The sequence below is a fragment of the Nelusetta ayraudi genome, unplaced genomic scaffold (genome assembly GCF_046127955.1).
Source record: "Nelusetta ayraudi isolate G7.1 ecotype Tasmania unplaced genomic scaffold, CSIRO-AGI_Nayr_v1 ptg000092l, whole genome shotgun sequence".
Lineage (NCBI taxonomy): Eukaryota > Metazoa > Chordata > Actinopteri > Tetraodontiformes > Monacanthidae > Nelusetta > Nelusetta ayraudi.
In genome coordinates, this window is record NW_027466142.1 from 4,792,501 (window position 1) to 4,807,872 (window position 15,372).

The window sequence follows — 15,372 nt, forward strand, 5'->3', positions numbered from 1 at the left end:
ACAGGTTTTCATGCTTTCATCAAAACCGCGCATAAAACTGGCTTATTATTAAACTTTGTTTGAACTTTAATAAAGACAAATACAATTCGTCGTGTTTTCTCTCCACAATGAACCAATATTCAAGACTTATTTTCCAGAATTATGAAATAATATGTTTTCACGAGACAAATGTGTTGTTTTTTTTTGTCTCCGTCTCTCCAGCAACACCACCCTCACCACTACAGCCACAGTGAGGAGTATTACACAGAGAGCAGCCGGGGGTCCGACCTCTCTGACATCATGGAGGAGGACGAGGAAGATCTTTACTCAGAGATGCAGCTGGAGGAGGGCCGCAGGCGCAGCATCAACTCCCACAATACTCTCAAGGTACACACTGACACACCTCGCAACAGTTAGAAGCCAGGCTCAGGACACAAGGAGGGAGGGAAAGGCCAACGTGGGAACGATTGGATGTGGGGGGGGGGGGGGGTGGTGGAGGGGAAGGTCGGTCTCTCAGATAAGTTTTCCTTATAATGTAAGTGTCCCCATCCCCAGTTTTTGCTCCTCTAACCCAAGCACTGCTCATCCATTCAAAGCTGAGCTAATAGAAGTGGCTTTAAATAACCGCACGAAACAAAGAAAGGCTGAATTATTGTAATTTTTAATAAGCTTGCAGTCCATTTTAAAGCCCCAAATGCAGCCAAATATGCCTTGGGATGCCTCTGGATGGGATTAAGCACTTTATAAATGAAATTTGATTGATTGATGGATTGATTGTTGGCTCAAATACAGTATCAACATGCAAATTTTAATATGCTGTACTGTATGAAAGGATCGTGTAATCCGAAGTGCCTTTGGGAATCTCATTTAAGTGAGTACTTAAATGGAAATATCCATCCTTATATCGTAATATTGTTTGTGTCTGCCATGCCCTGGTGTCGATTTTCTTTACGAATGATGTAGAACATCACACAATCCTGTCTTCATTCCAGTGGGGATCTTTGGGTGTAAAGACAACCGGCCATTATGCAAAAAAGTACGAGAAAAAAAAATGGAACTTTGTGATGAACTCTTCTACCAAACGCACCAATGAATGCCACTTCCTTTTTTTTTTTCCTCCATCACCATTTATTTGTCGATCTTTATTTGGTGATCATCCATCAACATCGTAAGGGATGAATGTCTGTGGTTTGCATTGTCAAATCTGGAATCATTTTTCAAATGAAGGAGTAAGTATCTGCTTTGGAGTTCCGTGAGCGTACGTGAAATGTCGTGGTCCACGCGACGATGTTAGAGTAGCAGCTTGTTCGAGACCTCTCTTGCATTCATGTTTTTGTTTTTTTTCTTTTGTTTTTTTTTTGTCAAACGAGCTTTCATTTGATCAATAATTTCAACGTGTTTTCATACATCACTCGCCTGAGACAGTAGTCTGGCCTTTCCCTTACTGATGCTGTGGATAATCTCATTCCTCACTATGAATTTTCCTTTTGCCTTCCTAAGTTTTCCCCACGCTCCGCCCCCCCTCACGCGCTTTCAAATGCCACGCGTGCACTTTGGAGACGACAGATTCCTGTTCGACGCATGCCGTTTCCTTTTTTCCTCACGCAATGAGACTGCATGTCTTACCGCATTGCCACAAATGACTAATTCTGTCTTTATTTTGTCTTTCCCCCCATTTGTTCTATTCGCATACCGTGTTGTTTCCCGCCCGTTCTAAAAAAAAAAAAAACCTGCGAAAAAAACTAAACCAAAAAAAAAAAAAACACAAAACAAAACTTTGCAACCCCTCCCCCTTTACTCACAAACCTCTAAACTGAAAATCTTTTTAACACATGAACTAACTGAACTGTGCGACGCGGCGGGACTTTGCCTCCTTCACCTTTCCGCCCGCCCGCTCGCTCCCCTCCCGACCGAAGGCGTATTACAAGCGCCAGGACCTGGCTGAGGAGCGGGTCTGCTGGGACCTCCAGCGGGAGGTGGTGAAGCAGCGGTCGCTGCGCAGCAAGCGTCTCCACAGCATCCCCGAGGTGGCTGAGGAGGAGCTGGACGGCGTGGACGTCCTGGGCCAGCGGCTGTGCTTCGAAAACGGCGGCCGGCCGGCGACGCCGCGTGCCCAGCGGAGGGCAGCGGCCGCCGCCGCCACGACGGCAATGTACCCCCGGGGGGAGGAGCCCCAAGACAAGGGCCCGCGCCACCTGCAGCGCCAGCGCTCGTCACCCCGCTTCAGCGACAACCGCTGCTACTACTACCACAATCAACCCAACCAATACCACCACCACCCCCAGCAGCAGCACCAGTACCACCACCACCACCACCACCACGGCCCGGACGATCGCGTCCTGGGCCGCCTCAACCGCCAGAACACCAAGAGCCCCGACAGCGGGCTGGACTGCGGCAGCGAGGAGGAGGGCTCCCTGGGCCGCGGCCACCGGGGCTACTGGGCGTACGGCGGCGGCGGCGGCGGCAGCGGTGGCAGCTGCTCGGCGCGGGGCCCCGTGCACGTCATCCACTGCGAGGGGCCCGTGGAGAGGCGGGCCCTGGCCATGGGCCGCAAGAGGACTCTGACCCGGCAGTGCAGCGTGGAGGAGGAGTTCTCCGACGGCCCGCCGTCCGCAGCCAGGACGGTGCACACGGGGGACTTTAGGAACAGGGAGCACTTTGGGCCCGGGCGGGAGGCCCGCTCCAAAAACTACTCCAGGGACGGGGTGCTGAGCGAGGGCAGGCTCAACGAGCTGGACAGGGTCTATTACAGCCCCCACAGGGAGGCTAGGGCCCAGTCTTTGTCCAGACTGAACCGGGAGCAGCCGCTGGTGTGTGATTCAGACTTTTCTGCCGTAACTTTCCATCAAGCAAGCTGCAAGCCATTTTCTCAATGTTGTCTGTCTTTCTTTAATACCCCCCTCGACCCCCCCAACCCCTTTCCCTCCCTTCCTTTCCCTTTTCTTTTTTGTTTTTGCATTTTTTTCATTTCTGTGACACTTGTTATCAATGGTTAGTCTGATTTTATTTTGTGTGAATCGCTTTGCCTGTACACACAGACTGTCAGGTGGATTTTTCTTTTTTTTTTTTTCCTTTTTCAAAGTGACACGTTTAATTACCTAAAGGCCATTTGACAACGTTTTGACTTCTCATGTCTTTGAGGGGGGAATGTTTTATTGAGAGGGAAAGACTCTCTGTGCGGTGCATAGGGGCTGTCCTGCTTCTGTCCTCGATTCCCCTGCCTTCTCTTGCCAGCCGCCACGCTCTTTCGTTGCTCACCATGCGATGCCCTCTAGAGAAGCGGGCTCATCACTCCACTTTGTGTTTCTATCTCATTGCTTGCATGCTAAAAAAAAAATAAGGGAAGATAACGACTCGTACAGTCTGGGTCGATTCATTTGACTCTCATTTTTCTTGCTCACATCTTTTAGCAAAAAAAGGGAAAATGTCTTGCTCATTGTGTTTTTTTTTTGTTGTGTGCATTCAGTGTTAAGTGCAATCACCACAAGCCAAGTTTTTTGCTCATGTTGACACATTTTTATCCCATTGTTGAACATGATCACTCTTTTTGGCATTCCTTCTGTCCTTCTGTCACTTGTCCTGTCTTACTTGCCACAGTTTGCCGCTGTCGTCATGAAGGACCTGACATGCACAGAACAAAACAACCCAAACAAAAAATGGTCTTTAGCTAAAAACCCTCCCAAACCCCCTGAGTCCATGTTATTGTGTTGGGGGTTGGATTTTGATTTACCTGTTTTGATTTTTTTTTCTTTTCCGTTTGTTCCTTTCATTTGCCTTCCTGTGGACCAACGGAAGCCACGTCATTTGTGCCTGAGTTTTGTTTTTTGGTTATTTTCTTAACAGGGATATGGGATTCGTTTAAGTGTTTTTTCTTTTTTCTTTGAAAAACAACCTTTGCATTTGTCTGAAATCCAGCCGAGTTGCATTCCTGACCTCTTGCCTGTCGTATATTCACTTCAAAGATCATTGGGAACTCTCCGTCCCACGTGAGCGCTGACCGTCTGGACCACTCAGGGAGGAAGCTGGTTCCCTCTCAGCAACGGCCCATCCCATCCATTGGTCAGTGAGGTTACCCACACGAGGGGGGACGCTTCATCTCCAACTGCAGAGCCGAGTGATGTTTGTGCTATTTAAACCATGTTTTTTTTTTTCCTTTCCCCATGTGAGCCGAGCTACGCACCCCCCCTTCCCCCGTAGAGCCTGTAGTCGATCCATGTAGATCATGATGTAGCTCCTCGCCGTCATTAGCCGTCATTCGCCAAATGTTTACATGGAGTTTTTTTTTTTTTTTTTTGCGCAGAATCGCCCCTAATTGTTCATTTGTGGCGGACCAACCAATTTGACCCCCCCAACCCCCACCCCATGATAGTGCAAGCATTGCTGTTTTACACCCGGTGACTCCAGAGTGATGCCCGTTGCCTCGCGTAACCCCTCCCCCGCCCCCAAACCCAACCTCAGGGCAACCTCATCAACCCTACTGTCTCAGCATGAGAGAGCGGGGTAGACCCGACCCGACTGTGTGTGTGCGTGTGTGGGTGTGCGCGCGTTTATGGGTGGGGGCGGGGTGCTGCTCTCTGACCATAATGATGTGATTGGTGTCTTCTGTAGAGATCACCATGGACAGTAACAGTGAGGGGAGTGAGGGGAACCTCTCACCTGTCAAGGAGGATGTTTACTATGGCAGTGTAGCTCGCCGCAGGATATGGCGATCTATGTCCTCAGAGGATCAATATGGTATGTGGTGCTCTTTAAGATGACAATTCACCTCGAAACGGGCCAGAAAAAAGGCAAAGAACCGCTTCTTGTACACAAATGCAGCTGTTTTTTTTTTTTTGTCATGTTGACGGGCAGCAAGGTGCTTTTGCCAGCGTAAGCCGAGTGCAGCTGGCTGGCGAGCAGCAGCAGCAGCGCAGGACATATTGCCCAGCTGCCGGAGAATGAAATTCCCTTCCCCCCCTTTTTTTTTTGCCCTCCAACTTTAACCAAAAGAAACCCCAACTCACTGACTCTTCCCATCCACACCTCCATATTATCCAGGACACTCCTCCACTCCTCCAACCCCCCCCCCCCCCCTCCCCCTCCCCCCCCCTCTCTCTCCCCTTCCACACTGCCTTGAAGAGCCAGTAACTTGGTTCCTTTGGTTTTTGCATGATTCCTCAACCAGTACAGTTCCAAGGAGAGCAGCGATTGAGTCATTGGTGCCACTGTGTTGCCATCACAGTCGATAACGTCTTACACTTTCTGGGCACGTTTAACATCTTCCCTAAAAGCATATTACAGATGGTTTGTGCTATCCCTGAGCCATTCTTCAGACGTGCAATCTGCCATTGAAACATGAAACATGGTGATCCATAAGAAGCATGAGAAACCCATATCGGGTTCATCCCCCTCCCCCCACTCCCCTCCCCCACCGTCCCAGATAGCTGCATTGCTGGGACATTTTTTTTTATTTTTTTTGTGTAGTGTCCCTCAGAAACCTGCCTCTTCATTTATTTCTTTTTGTAATATACATTGGTTCCGTCTAAAAGCATGACAACAAGCCTGGTCTCTGATGTCATCCTGTTCCGTCCCAGGAAACGCATGCGTGTTGTTCAGACTCTGCGAGATAAGGCAGTGAAACAGCAATGAAAACTTAGCGCTGTGTTGACTTGTTGTCTGTCCATTCCCTTGCATCCTCCCGTAAAAACTGCTTGCCGTGTGTTTGCTTTCTTTGTTGTGTTTGTCGTGTGTAGCGTGTCGCTACGATTAAGGCCACAATTGAGTCGCATGACGAATTCACAAACGCAATTTTTTTTTTTAACAACACAATGCCATCCTCAGACTCGACTGTTGCTCCAGGCAACCCCTCCAGTAGGTATGCAGACACAGTAGTAGTGCTGCATAAGCTAGTCACCGTCAGTGTTGGCCTACATAGCTACCAAACAGTCGGCTAACCTCGTCACGATTCTCATTTTCTACACAAACGTTTTGATACCAGGTGGCATAAATAATAATGTGAGATTTCTCCAACTGGGAGATTGGGCTAATTTCGCCACGTTTCATGTGGCAGCTGATTGGCCACATGAAACATGAAATGAATTACATCAACGCAAAAGGAAAAAAAAATTGGAATAGAAAATATTGAGCTAAAACTTCAGCTTTTGGGGAAGGTAGCGGTTGGTTTTGTTTTGCTCACCACAATGCTTTCCCTCTCCGATTGACTGGAAGTGTTGATTTCTCATAGACTCAGATTGTGGCTTTAAACTAGCCCTTCAAATTGTGAATTCTGGTGAAATTCGGTCTTTGAGCCACTTCAATAGATTGGACCCACAAAAGACTCTTCATTCAAGATTACTGGACTGGTATATCCGTATCAGCTCCGTGTAGAGTAGCCCGTTGGTGGCTAATCCCTGCCACCCAAAAATAACCAGCAGAATAGTCCCCATCTGTCCAGAACTGATAGACTTAAACTGTCCCGCTATTTGCTTCTGAGGAAGACACCCGAGGTCTGTTAGAATTTTGACCCACGATGTAAGTTTGCACTCGAATGATGTCATTTTGAATGAGAACAAGATGCTCAAGAATCTTCTGTGGCGTCAGTCTGTCGAAGGGGCTTATCTAGTCCCGCCCGACATCGCCGACCTCCTTTAAAAAGAACAAAGACGCGTTGATAGCGTCTGGCGGAAAAAGGCTCAACGTGAGATTTCCGCATACGCAAACATCTCGTCGCTCTCTCCCCGTCAGCTCTTAAGAGATACATCTTGTGCTCTCGGCGCTTTTATAGCCAGTGTGGTTGGACGAGGCTGGCAGTAGCAGCAGAGGCCTCTTCTATGTTTCAGATGGCTCCCGTGGGCACAGACACGGACGGGGAAGGCGCTCCCAGGACTACTACGACGACTTGGAGCCGGAGGAGCTGACCAGGGTGTTTGTGGCTCTCTTTGACTATGACCCCATGTCCATGTCTCCGAATCCCGACGCTGCTGATGAGGAGCTGCCGTTCAAGGAAGGCCAGATCATCAAGGTTGGTAGATTCTTTGACGGGAGGACGAGTCGGCGGTTTGACTTGACGCACAGCGAGTGTGCCAGGCGAAATCCGACGGGAAGTGAAAAGGGCAGTCTTTGAACAGAGTAGCCGTCCAGTTAATCATGCAGAAAAATCTATACGATTATATTTTTCTCTGGTTATAGCTGGCAAAAATGTCAGCGTTCATCATATTTAAAAGGGGGGAAAAAATCTCAACTACCATGTGGTGGCCTGTGAGGCTGGAGTATCTGACATTGTTAAAAGAAATCTGCAATTCAAAAGCACTCACCACCTACCATGTGTTTATGTAGCGCACATTCAGTGCAGTATGCACTTTTCCTTTTCCTCTACTTCATGTACTTTTACTTGTCACTCCACGTTGGAAGCCGTGTCCTGTCGTTAGCCGTGTCGCCGCATGCTTACCATGGCAGTGATGAACATTTGGCAGCCACAGCGTGTTGAGCCAAATGTTGAGGCAATCGAGGTTATTCATCAGGAAGAAAAAGATGATAGTTGTAAGATAAAAAAAAAAATAAATAAATAAATAAAGATCTTCATCATGTATCTTTCCCTGACGCTCTGCCGTCCCGTCAGGTCTTTGGGAATAAAGACACAGACGGCTTCTACAGGGCAGAAATCCGGGACAGAGTGGGTCTGATCCCTTGCAACATGGTCTCTGAGATTCAAACAGAGGACGACGATATGATGGACCAGCTCTTAGATCAGGGTTTCCTTCCACTTAACACTCCAGTGGAGAAGTTGGGTAGGACCTCTTATTCATTCTGCTGTCTTGCCAACTGTCTGTCAAGTGTCTTATACTGAAACTTTTCCCTTTCCTCTACTTCCTGTTTGTTTTGGTGCTTCCCCGTCAAGTGAACTTTGATCGTCTCAAAGACGGACGCTCACTAAATCGCAGGTCCAGGAAGTCGAAGAGAGGTGTGTGTTCTCTGCGATGCTCCTCAGCTTTTGTTTTTCATCTTACAATAATATTTTTTTCCCCCCGTTAACTTCAAGTGCATTTAACTTATTTTTGCTGTGTTTGTTTTAGCGGAACCTCACTGTGAATTTCTGAAAATAGTATACCTTGTCTTGAAGCAATTAGACTCTGAAAATTTTACAGTGCAATGTTTCATATTGTCGCTGGTCAGCTACCGTAGTAAAATTAGCTATTGGAATGTTTTTGAGTCCTCTCACCCATTCCCCTTACACAGAGAGGAACAGGCGGAGCGGGCGCCAACATCCAATGTCAACTCGAAGGATGGTGGCTCTGTACGACTATGATCCGCGGGAGAGCTCTCCTAACGTTGATGTAGAGGTACTGTCTGTCTGTGCTTGAAGCAGCGTGCTTGTTCCCTTTTTCTATGTTCAATATATCACTGTCAGAGCGCGGAAATTTTTCTTTCTGTAAATCTATCTGACATGTACTTTCGGATTTAGCTGGATTTGTTTTTGAACACTGTGGGTTCTTAATCTTCTGAAACAGGTCACTTAGCACATGTGATCAGTGTCTGTAGCGGGTGAGCAGTAAGACTAGCTTAGCACAAGTTCAAGAAGCTGAAGTCACAATAGGTGAACATATTTTGAGAGGACAAATTTGCACTTTATATGTTTGGCTATGAAAAAATCGTAAATTTGAATTTCACAGCAGTTTCAAAACTCCTATTTTAAATATCAACATGACAAAGCATGGAAATCGACTGCTAGCAAAGCATCGGCTCTGCTAGAATCATCATCGAAGCTTGAAATCTGAATATGAAATCTGAATAAAGTTAGTTATTCTAAGCCGTTTAATCCCTGAGGGAAATGATAATTGGCTCTTTCACAGGCACAGAATTTGCCAGTAACCCAAAAAACACACAAATTCTTATTCTTACACATTTGATACATTTTCGGTAAGTATTGCACATGCTTGCCTAGCCGACCAGCTGCTTTTTCCTGACACTCCTCTCAGCAAGGGACCAGCTCCGCCTGTTCCATCATTCTTTGCTAAAAAATGTTAGCATCCTGCCAACATACCTGAGGGAAGACTAATAACTTGAAAGAAAAAAAAAGAAATACTTTCCCGTGCTGTTTTTTTTTTTTTTTTTTGCCCCCTCCCCCACTCACTCACTGTCACCTTTCTATTGGCACTGCCACCGACACAGTATGAGGGCAGGAGGCTGAATGAGGAGGTGAGTGAGGCTGAGGAGGGTACGGTACTGTATTCTGTGTGTTTGATCCCCTGTTTGTCACCATGCAAACAAGGAGGTGGGTTTCAGATGACAGACCACCGCCACCTGTGCCCGGTGGTCCTTCACGTGTAGCCCCTTGCACTGCCTGAGCCGGCATCTCCCCTCCTCAGTTTGGTCTTTTGTGTTGACCCGTCTCTGCGGACTGTATATATATTCATATATATATTACGTTTGGTTCGTTGTGTTCTCAAGTGTCCCACGGGGGTAAAAAGTGCCCACGGTGCAGTCCTGTCTCCAAAGTTCCCCGACATTTGATGCATTTACAGTTGGCAACAGTTCGCCCGAGACTGAATTGATACTTCCTGTTTACGATGCATTGATTTGGAGAAGGACGCACAGCGTTTCCAACTGAACCCCCCACCCCCCATCCCCCCAGTAGACTTTGTGTTTGTAGAGTTGCACGGCCCTGTAAACAAAAACAATAAATAGACACTTCTTATTTTATTTTTTTTTCTCACAGGCTGAGCTAACTTTTTGTGCTGGCGACGTCATCACAGTTTTTGGAGAAATAGATGAAGATGGCTTCTACTACGTAAGTAGAAAAATTATATAATTTAAGTACACTTCAAGGACATGCATATTTATAGTGACAGTTTATATAATTTCAGTTGAAAACAAAAACCAACTACAACAATTAGTGTGACTGTCGCTGGGCCGAGCTAGCCTTCAACTCCCGCTTCATTCACAGTGGGAATGTCAACCTGGAATTATTATCATTAGTGAAAGACATTCCTGAGGAAATCGTATCCAAATTCTGGAGTTATAGTTGACATAAGTCAAGAGAGATCTCGAGCAGCGTTTCTCAACTGGTGGGTCGTGGAGCCATTTTGATTGGGTTGTTGTTTCAAGGGCAGATTTTAAAACGTACATATATATTTACAGAGAAAATATTGTCCATTTATTCTGCATTTATTTGATTTTTATAAAATAAATTTGTGCGCTGTGGAAAAAAATTTGGGCCGTGACTTTATGATCAGGAAAAAAAAAAAAAGTGTCCTGAGACTCCACCAGTTGAGAACCACTGATCTGGAGTAAAAAGGATCTTCAATATGCGTTTGAGCAGCGGAGTCAAGCGGCAGCTAGCGGGGAGAACGCGTGGCGCATTCTTCTCGGGGTGATGTCATATTTAGTCCACCCAAAATTAAAACGCCTAGCAATACCCTCGATATGACACTCTGGCTCGAGAACCCATCGAGAATCACACTTACACGTGACATCACCTTCATGTACACTACACACACAATTTACTGTCTTTTCGTTCATTTTAACGACTGTTGACATTGCAGTTTCTCACTGAAGGCATCGAAACTACGTATGAGCGCACATGGAGTTATGTAGGTAACAATGAAGGTGTAATACAACACGTTTTATATTTACATTTTTCAAAATAGCCACCTTTCATAAAAAGCCTATTTAGCGTTATTTAAACTCTTGACCAAACTTGTCCAATAAACTGCGCATTGTCACCGATTCGTAACAATCGGAATATCCGTATTGAACTATTACGTTATTAAATAATTGAACATGTTGGTGCCCGCGCGCCACGGAAATTGCTGTTGTTGCGGCAATAAAAATCTTCGTACTTCCCTTCAGCTGTTGGGGCAACCGGACCTCCGGGTTGAGTTCAGTCTGTAAGGTTCCCGGGGCTCATCCGATCACATGACGCGTAGACGTGAAGTTCGGCGTTAAGTCAGCTAGCTGGTGTTGGCATCGCAGACTCGAGATCTGATTGGCTATCCAACGGTGGTGCGTTCACTTACAGCGGACAGGCGCCTGGCTATGTCGGTTCTGCTAGCCTCGGGCAGATTGCACGGAACCCGACAACACAAGCTGGCTGAAATATGATTGGATATAAGCTCTACCGTAATATACAACAATGGGAGCAACACAACCGAGTGGATCGTATACGACTTGAAAATAACGGACTATGGAGAATAACTTTATTATCGAGTGTTGAACGTGTTTTTGCATGATATTCCCCTTTTGTATTTGACAGGGTGAGCTCAACGGACACAAGGGACTTGTTCCTTCTAACTTTCTAGAAGAAGTGCCTGATGACGTGGAGGTTTTTCTCACTGATTCACCATCTCGTTACGCCCACGATACTCCAGTACGGATAAAGACCAAAAGGGTACATGCTCCTTTGCAGTACTAGCCCTTTGTCCTCCACATCCTCTGTTCAGTTTCCTCTTATCTCCCTTAGTTTGTGTCCGTTTGTCTCATTAACGGTACAATGCAAGTTCTGACGTTCAAGCAATTAACTTGTAAATAAATAGAGGTCTACTAGCTACGCCCCCCCCCCCCCCCCCACCCACCCACCCACCCTCCCAACACACACACACACACACACACACACACACACACACACACACACCTTTAAAGCGAATACTTGACAGAGTTATTTTTATTTTGCACTTTACTGTTGTTCAAAAATGGGGGATGCATTGTATATTGGAGAATATTGTATTCATAAAGCATTCTCAATAGGAGTTAAGAGAGGTGTGCACATCTATATATATTTTTTTCTAAAGTTTCATCATGTCTTGAAAGAGTTACACATTTTGCACATGGATATTTTGCGTTCTTGCAAATGCTTTATGAATATATTGTGTTTGAGCTCAACAACAATTTCCTATCAACTCAATAGTTTTGTGGTACTGAAAGATGTACTATGTACTCCATAGCTTAGCATGTTCTATAGTCCAGACGCATGAATTCTAGAAAAAGATTTTCTATGACATTCAAGTTTAGGGTGAAGTACTTTTGTATCTGCTCCTGAACACCATGTTTTGTATATTGCATTCCTGTAAAGTAGCACGCAATCACATAGCCTTTGTTGCCATGAGAGAGTAATTTCAGAGGTAATTATTTACTAAATGTAAAAAAAAAAAAAAAAAGTGATGTTATTTTTGTCTAACAAACAATGCAATTGTTGAAAAATTAATAGGTGTCATCAGATATTTCTTCCCCTTGTGTTGACTGTCACTGTCAATGTGCAATCTACTGAAAATGCCATCATCATTTTTTTTTGTTTTATTCCTTTTCCTCACCTGCTTGGCAAAACAGAAGAAGAGTGTTCATTTCACACCTTAAAGGCTCTGTTTCCGTCACGTAAGTGAGCAACTGAGGATACCAAGATTACGCTTCCCTCGTCTAATGCAGGTGACATGGGTTCCCTTAGTGAATGGTATGCAACATGTTTGATTTCACGTCACATTCCTTTTATACTGCTCTGCCCTTTCGGTATGTTTAGGTAACTGTTCTCACCAGAACACTGTTGGTAGGAGACAGTGACCCTAGCCAATGCATTAGACAAGACGTATGGTATCTTCAGTTGTTTCTCTGAGTGTTGTACATGATAATGTCCGTCCTCTGCAATAAGTCTCCTGCTGTAATTCATGGTAAGCTAAAAGGCCATAAATGTGCAGGTTCCTGTTAGAATTAATGGTACAATGTGTGAATACAAGGATGCAAGCCATATGTGACTTGCATCCCAGAAGGAAATCCCTCAAATTCAAAGTAAAGCATCAAGCGTAGCATTAGCCTTCATTTAGCTCCAAAGCACTGCTATTTTAAGCTTGGCACTTTTTAAACGCAAAAAAATTGGATTCATTTTGGTCGTATAGGTTTCGGTCTTTAATCTGGTCAAATGTTACGAATCCAAATTCACTTTCTCACTATAAGTTTTGAAAAGTCAGACTATCCAACTTTTGTGGAACAGCAGTCTTCAGGCTACGGTCTGGTCTTACTTCCTACAGTACTTCACAAGTTCAATTAAAATGCTTTTATTATTGGAAAAGTAGCAAAGTCCGACTAAATCTCAGCCCTTGTTAAGCCCTCTAATAAATAGCCATTTTTTCCATTTTATGTAATTGCCCTATTCGGTCCAATTACAACAATGCATACTTATTTAAGCCCCCCATCTGTTTACGCAGTGTACCTAATATGCAAGATAGTTGGAATAAACTTTATACTATGTTTGTTCCCATGGATACACAAAGTGAAAGTGTGTTCCATTTTCTAGACTTAGTAAGTCTGGTGTCCAGTCACTGCTATACTTCTTCGACGGCTCATGTATTGAGAGCTAATTTGACTCACTAAAATTCTTTTTCTCGATTGAAAGCGTTAGATGTCGCGTTAAGACCCCTAGGCTGGAGAGGTTTTGCGTACTGTGATAGTGCAATTTGAATTTTGGACAGCTGTGTAAAGCTGTCCTTCAGATCTCTGACCTGATTGTCCTTCAAACTAAACTTAAAAAAAAAAAAACTTGGTATTTAGTCCCGGTTTTATTTTTACTTTACAGAGGTTTATATAGATCTGATAGAATGAACCTCTGTGAAACAACTCAGGTTTCTCTATACGAAACAGGCTTCACATTGGACTTCCAAAATGCCTGTACTCTTCCTTTTTAGCACTGAATGGATTATTTTTTTTAATATATATATTTTGTCTCAAAAGTTGAATAGTCTTACTTCAAAAATATTTTCAACAAGTGCCGCAACATTTTTCCTGATATTAAACGTGGTCTAATTCTACTCAGTGTATAAAAAGATGATTTCCTATGAATGGTCTAATTATATCTTATGGTAATTTATTCTGTCAAAGTGCAATTCAAAAGGAGCCTTTTTAGCTCATGATTACAGAAAGGGAATAGTGATTCGTGGTTTTTCTGTAACCCTGCTGTATCAGTACGTGTATTTCTACTTACGAGAAAGGAAGTAGTCTGTCCAGTTTGTCCCACGATTCAAATGTCTCTAAAATAAAGTGCTCTCCATTTACATCCATTGCCAGGAAATGTCATCTTAAAAGTCGATGTAAAGTTTAGACATCATGCTCAAACTGTGTTGTAGCTTAACTATTGGGGAGTGGGCAGAAGGTAGGAGGAGATGCCCCTTAACCCGGGGGTTCCAAAGGACATTGACCAAGCTAGAATTCAAAGCTACGGTGGCCCCTACTGAGACAGAAAGGACTTGAAAGTGGTGTAATAGACAGCTGGCTTCTGACAACCCTCAACTGTCCCTTACGGGTCTTCCATTAGGTTCCGTTGGGAAAATTGGGCCCGCCCCGAAGAGCATCCTCGCCTACAGTACGTCCGCACACCCTTGGCTCTGGCCCGGGCCAGCATGGGGCCTGCCAGTCCCATCTGGGACCCGCTGGACATGTACTCCCGACAAAAAGAAAAAGGGACTGCTCTCCGAAGGCAAGAACATATTGCAAAGACTTGGCGCTGTAAAATAAGTTCGCGGAGAGAGAATGTCACTTTGTTGAGAGCGGTCACTTGAGAGTTTATCATAAGATCTACGCATGTACATCTATTGTATAAAAAAAACACCTACATATATTTCTTTTTTTTAAAATGACACGTTACACATGAAGCCCTACCGCACGTGTTGTCGACCAGTCTAATATTGGTTACTTTCATCTCCAACTCTCTCGCTGGTTTAAGTTTCACTGTTCACACCAACAGCCTGGGGCGATTTGTTTCTTTGCACCTGGTCAAGTCTGAAGGCACTGAACGCAAGATCGTGAGTCTGTCCTCCACGTCTCTGTTGCACAGAAACCAGAATGTCATTCAAAACAGAGGGCTCTCTTAGAACTCAGATCCATTCGATACCCGAGGAACAGGATGGACTCACGAGTGCCTTGACTTGAACTCGTTCAAAACCGCCCGTTAACAGAGAAGTGTGAGCAATCTGCCTGCTGGGGCTCAAGCACATTCCCATTACCCATGGTACTTTGAGAGTGTATGCAACTACTTAAAGTGTGATGCTTTGAGTGGTGGCTGACTTACTCTACAGTACACTGTGAAAAAAAAAAAAAAGTCCCTACCCCCTCCCTGAAAAAGAAAAAAAAGTGTAGGACGCCTACAAAGCAAGCACATATGTACCATGTACAGGGTCTCAGCAGTAACATCGGCCTAAATGGGATGCCTCATTTCCAACCTCTGTGTACTTGCCTTATAATTGCACAACGGTTCGTAGTTGTCCGGTTGAGGGTGCAACTCCATGCCAACGACTCATTTGTGTTACGTCATGGTACATTTTCTTGCAGATTTTCTTCACTATTTGTGATGTTCAGGGTATTTATGCGACTAATCTCCGTCCTTGTAGAAGCAGAGATTTACTCCGAACCATCGATCATCGTTGCTAGTAGTGACAA

At 44.9% G+C, this 15,372-nt stretch overlaps 1 protein-coding gene across 2 annotated transcripts in view; it reads left to right on the forward strand.

The window, feature by feature from the left end:
* rimbp2b (RIMS binding protein 2b) overlaps positions 1–14,563 on the forward strand; it is an 86,917-nt gene extending 72,354 nt beyond the window's left edge. For both annotated transcript variants that reach the window (XM_076047045.1, XM_076047046.1), the window contains 12 exons: positions 202–366; positions 1,896–2,789; positions 3,942–4,038; positions 4,588–4,713; positions 6,798–6,979; positions 7,577–7,745; positions 7,856–7,918; positions 8,194–8,297; positions 9,127–9,153; positions 9,674–9,745; positions 11,210–11,344; positions 14,252–14,563. In XM_076047045.1, coding sequence (XP_075903160.1) covers positions 202–366; positions 1,896–2,789; positions 3,942–4,038; positions 4,588–4,713; positions 6,798–6,979; positions 7,577–7,745; positions 7,856–7,918; positions 8,194–8,297; positions 9,127–9,153; positions 9,674–9,745; positions 11,210–11,344; positions 14,252–14,446 — 2,229 coding nt within the window. In that variant the 3' untranslated portion in view covers positions 14,447–14,563. The remainder of the gene's footprint in view (positions 1–201; positions 367–1,895; positions 2,790–3,941; positions 4,039–4,587; positions 4,714–6,797; positions 6,980–7,576; positions 7,746–7,855; positions 7,919–8,193; positions 8,298–9,126; positions 9,154–9,673; positions 9,746–11,209; positions 11,345–14,251) is intronic.
* The last annotated feature ends 809 nt before the right edge of the window (positions 14,564–15,372 follow it).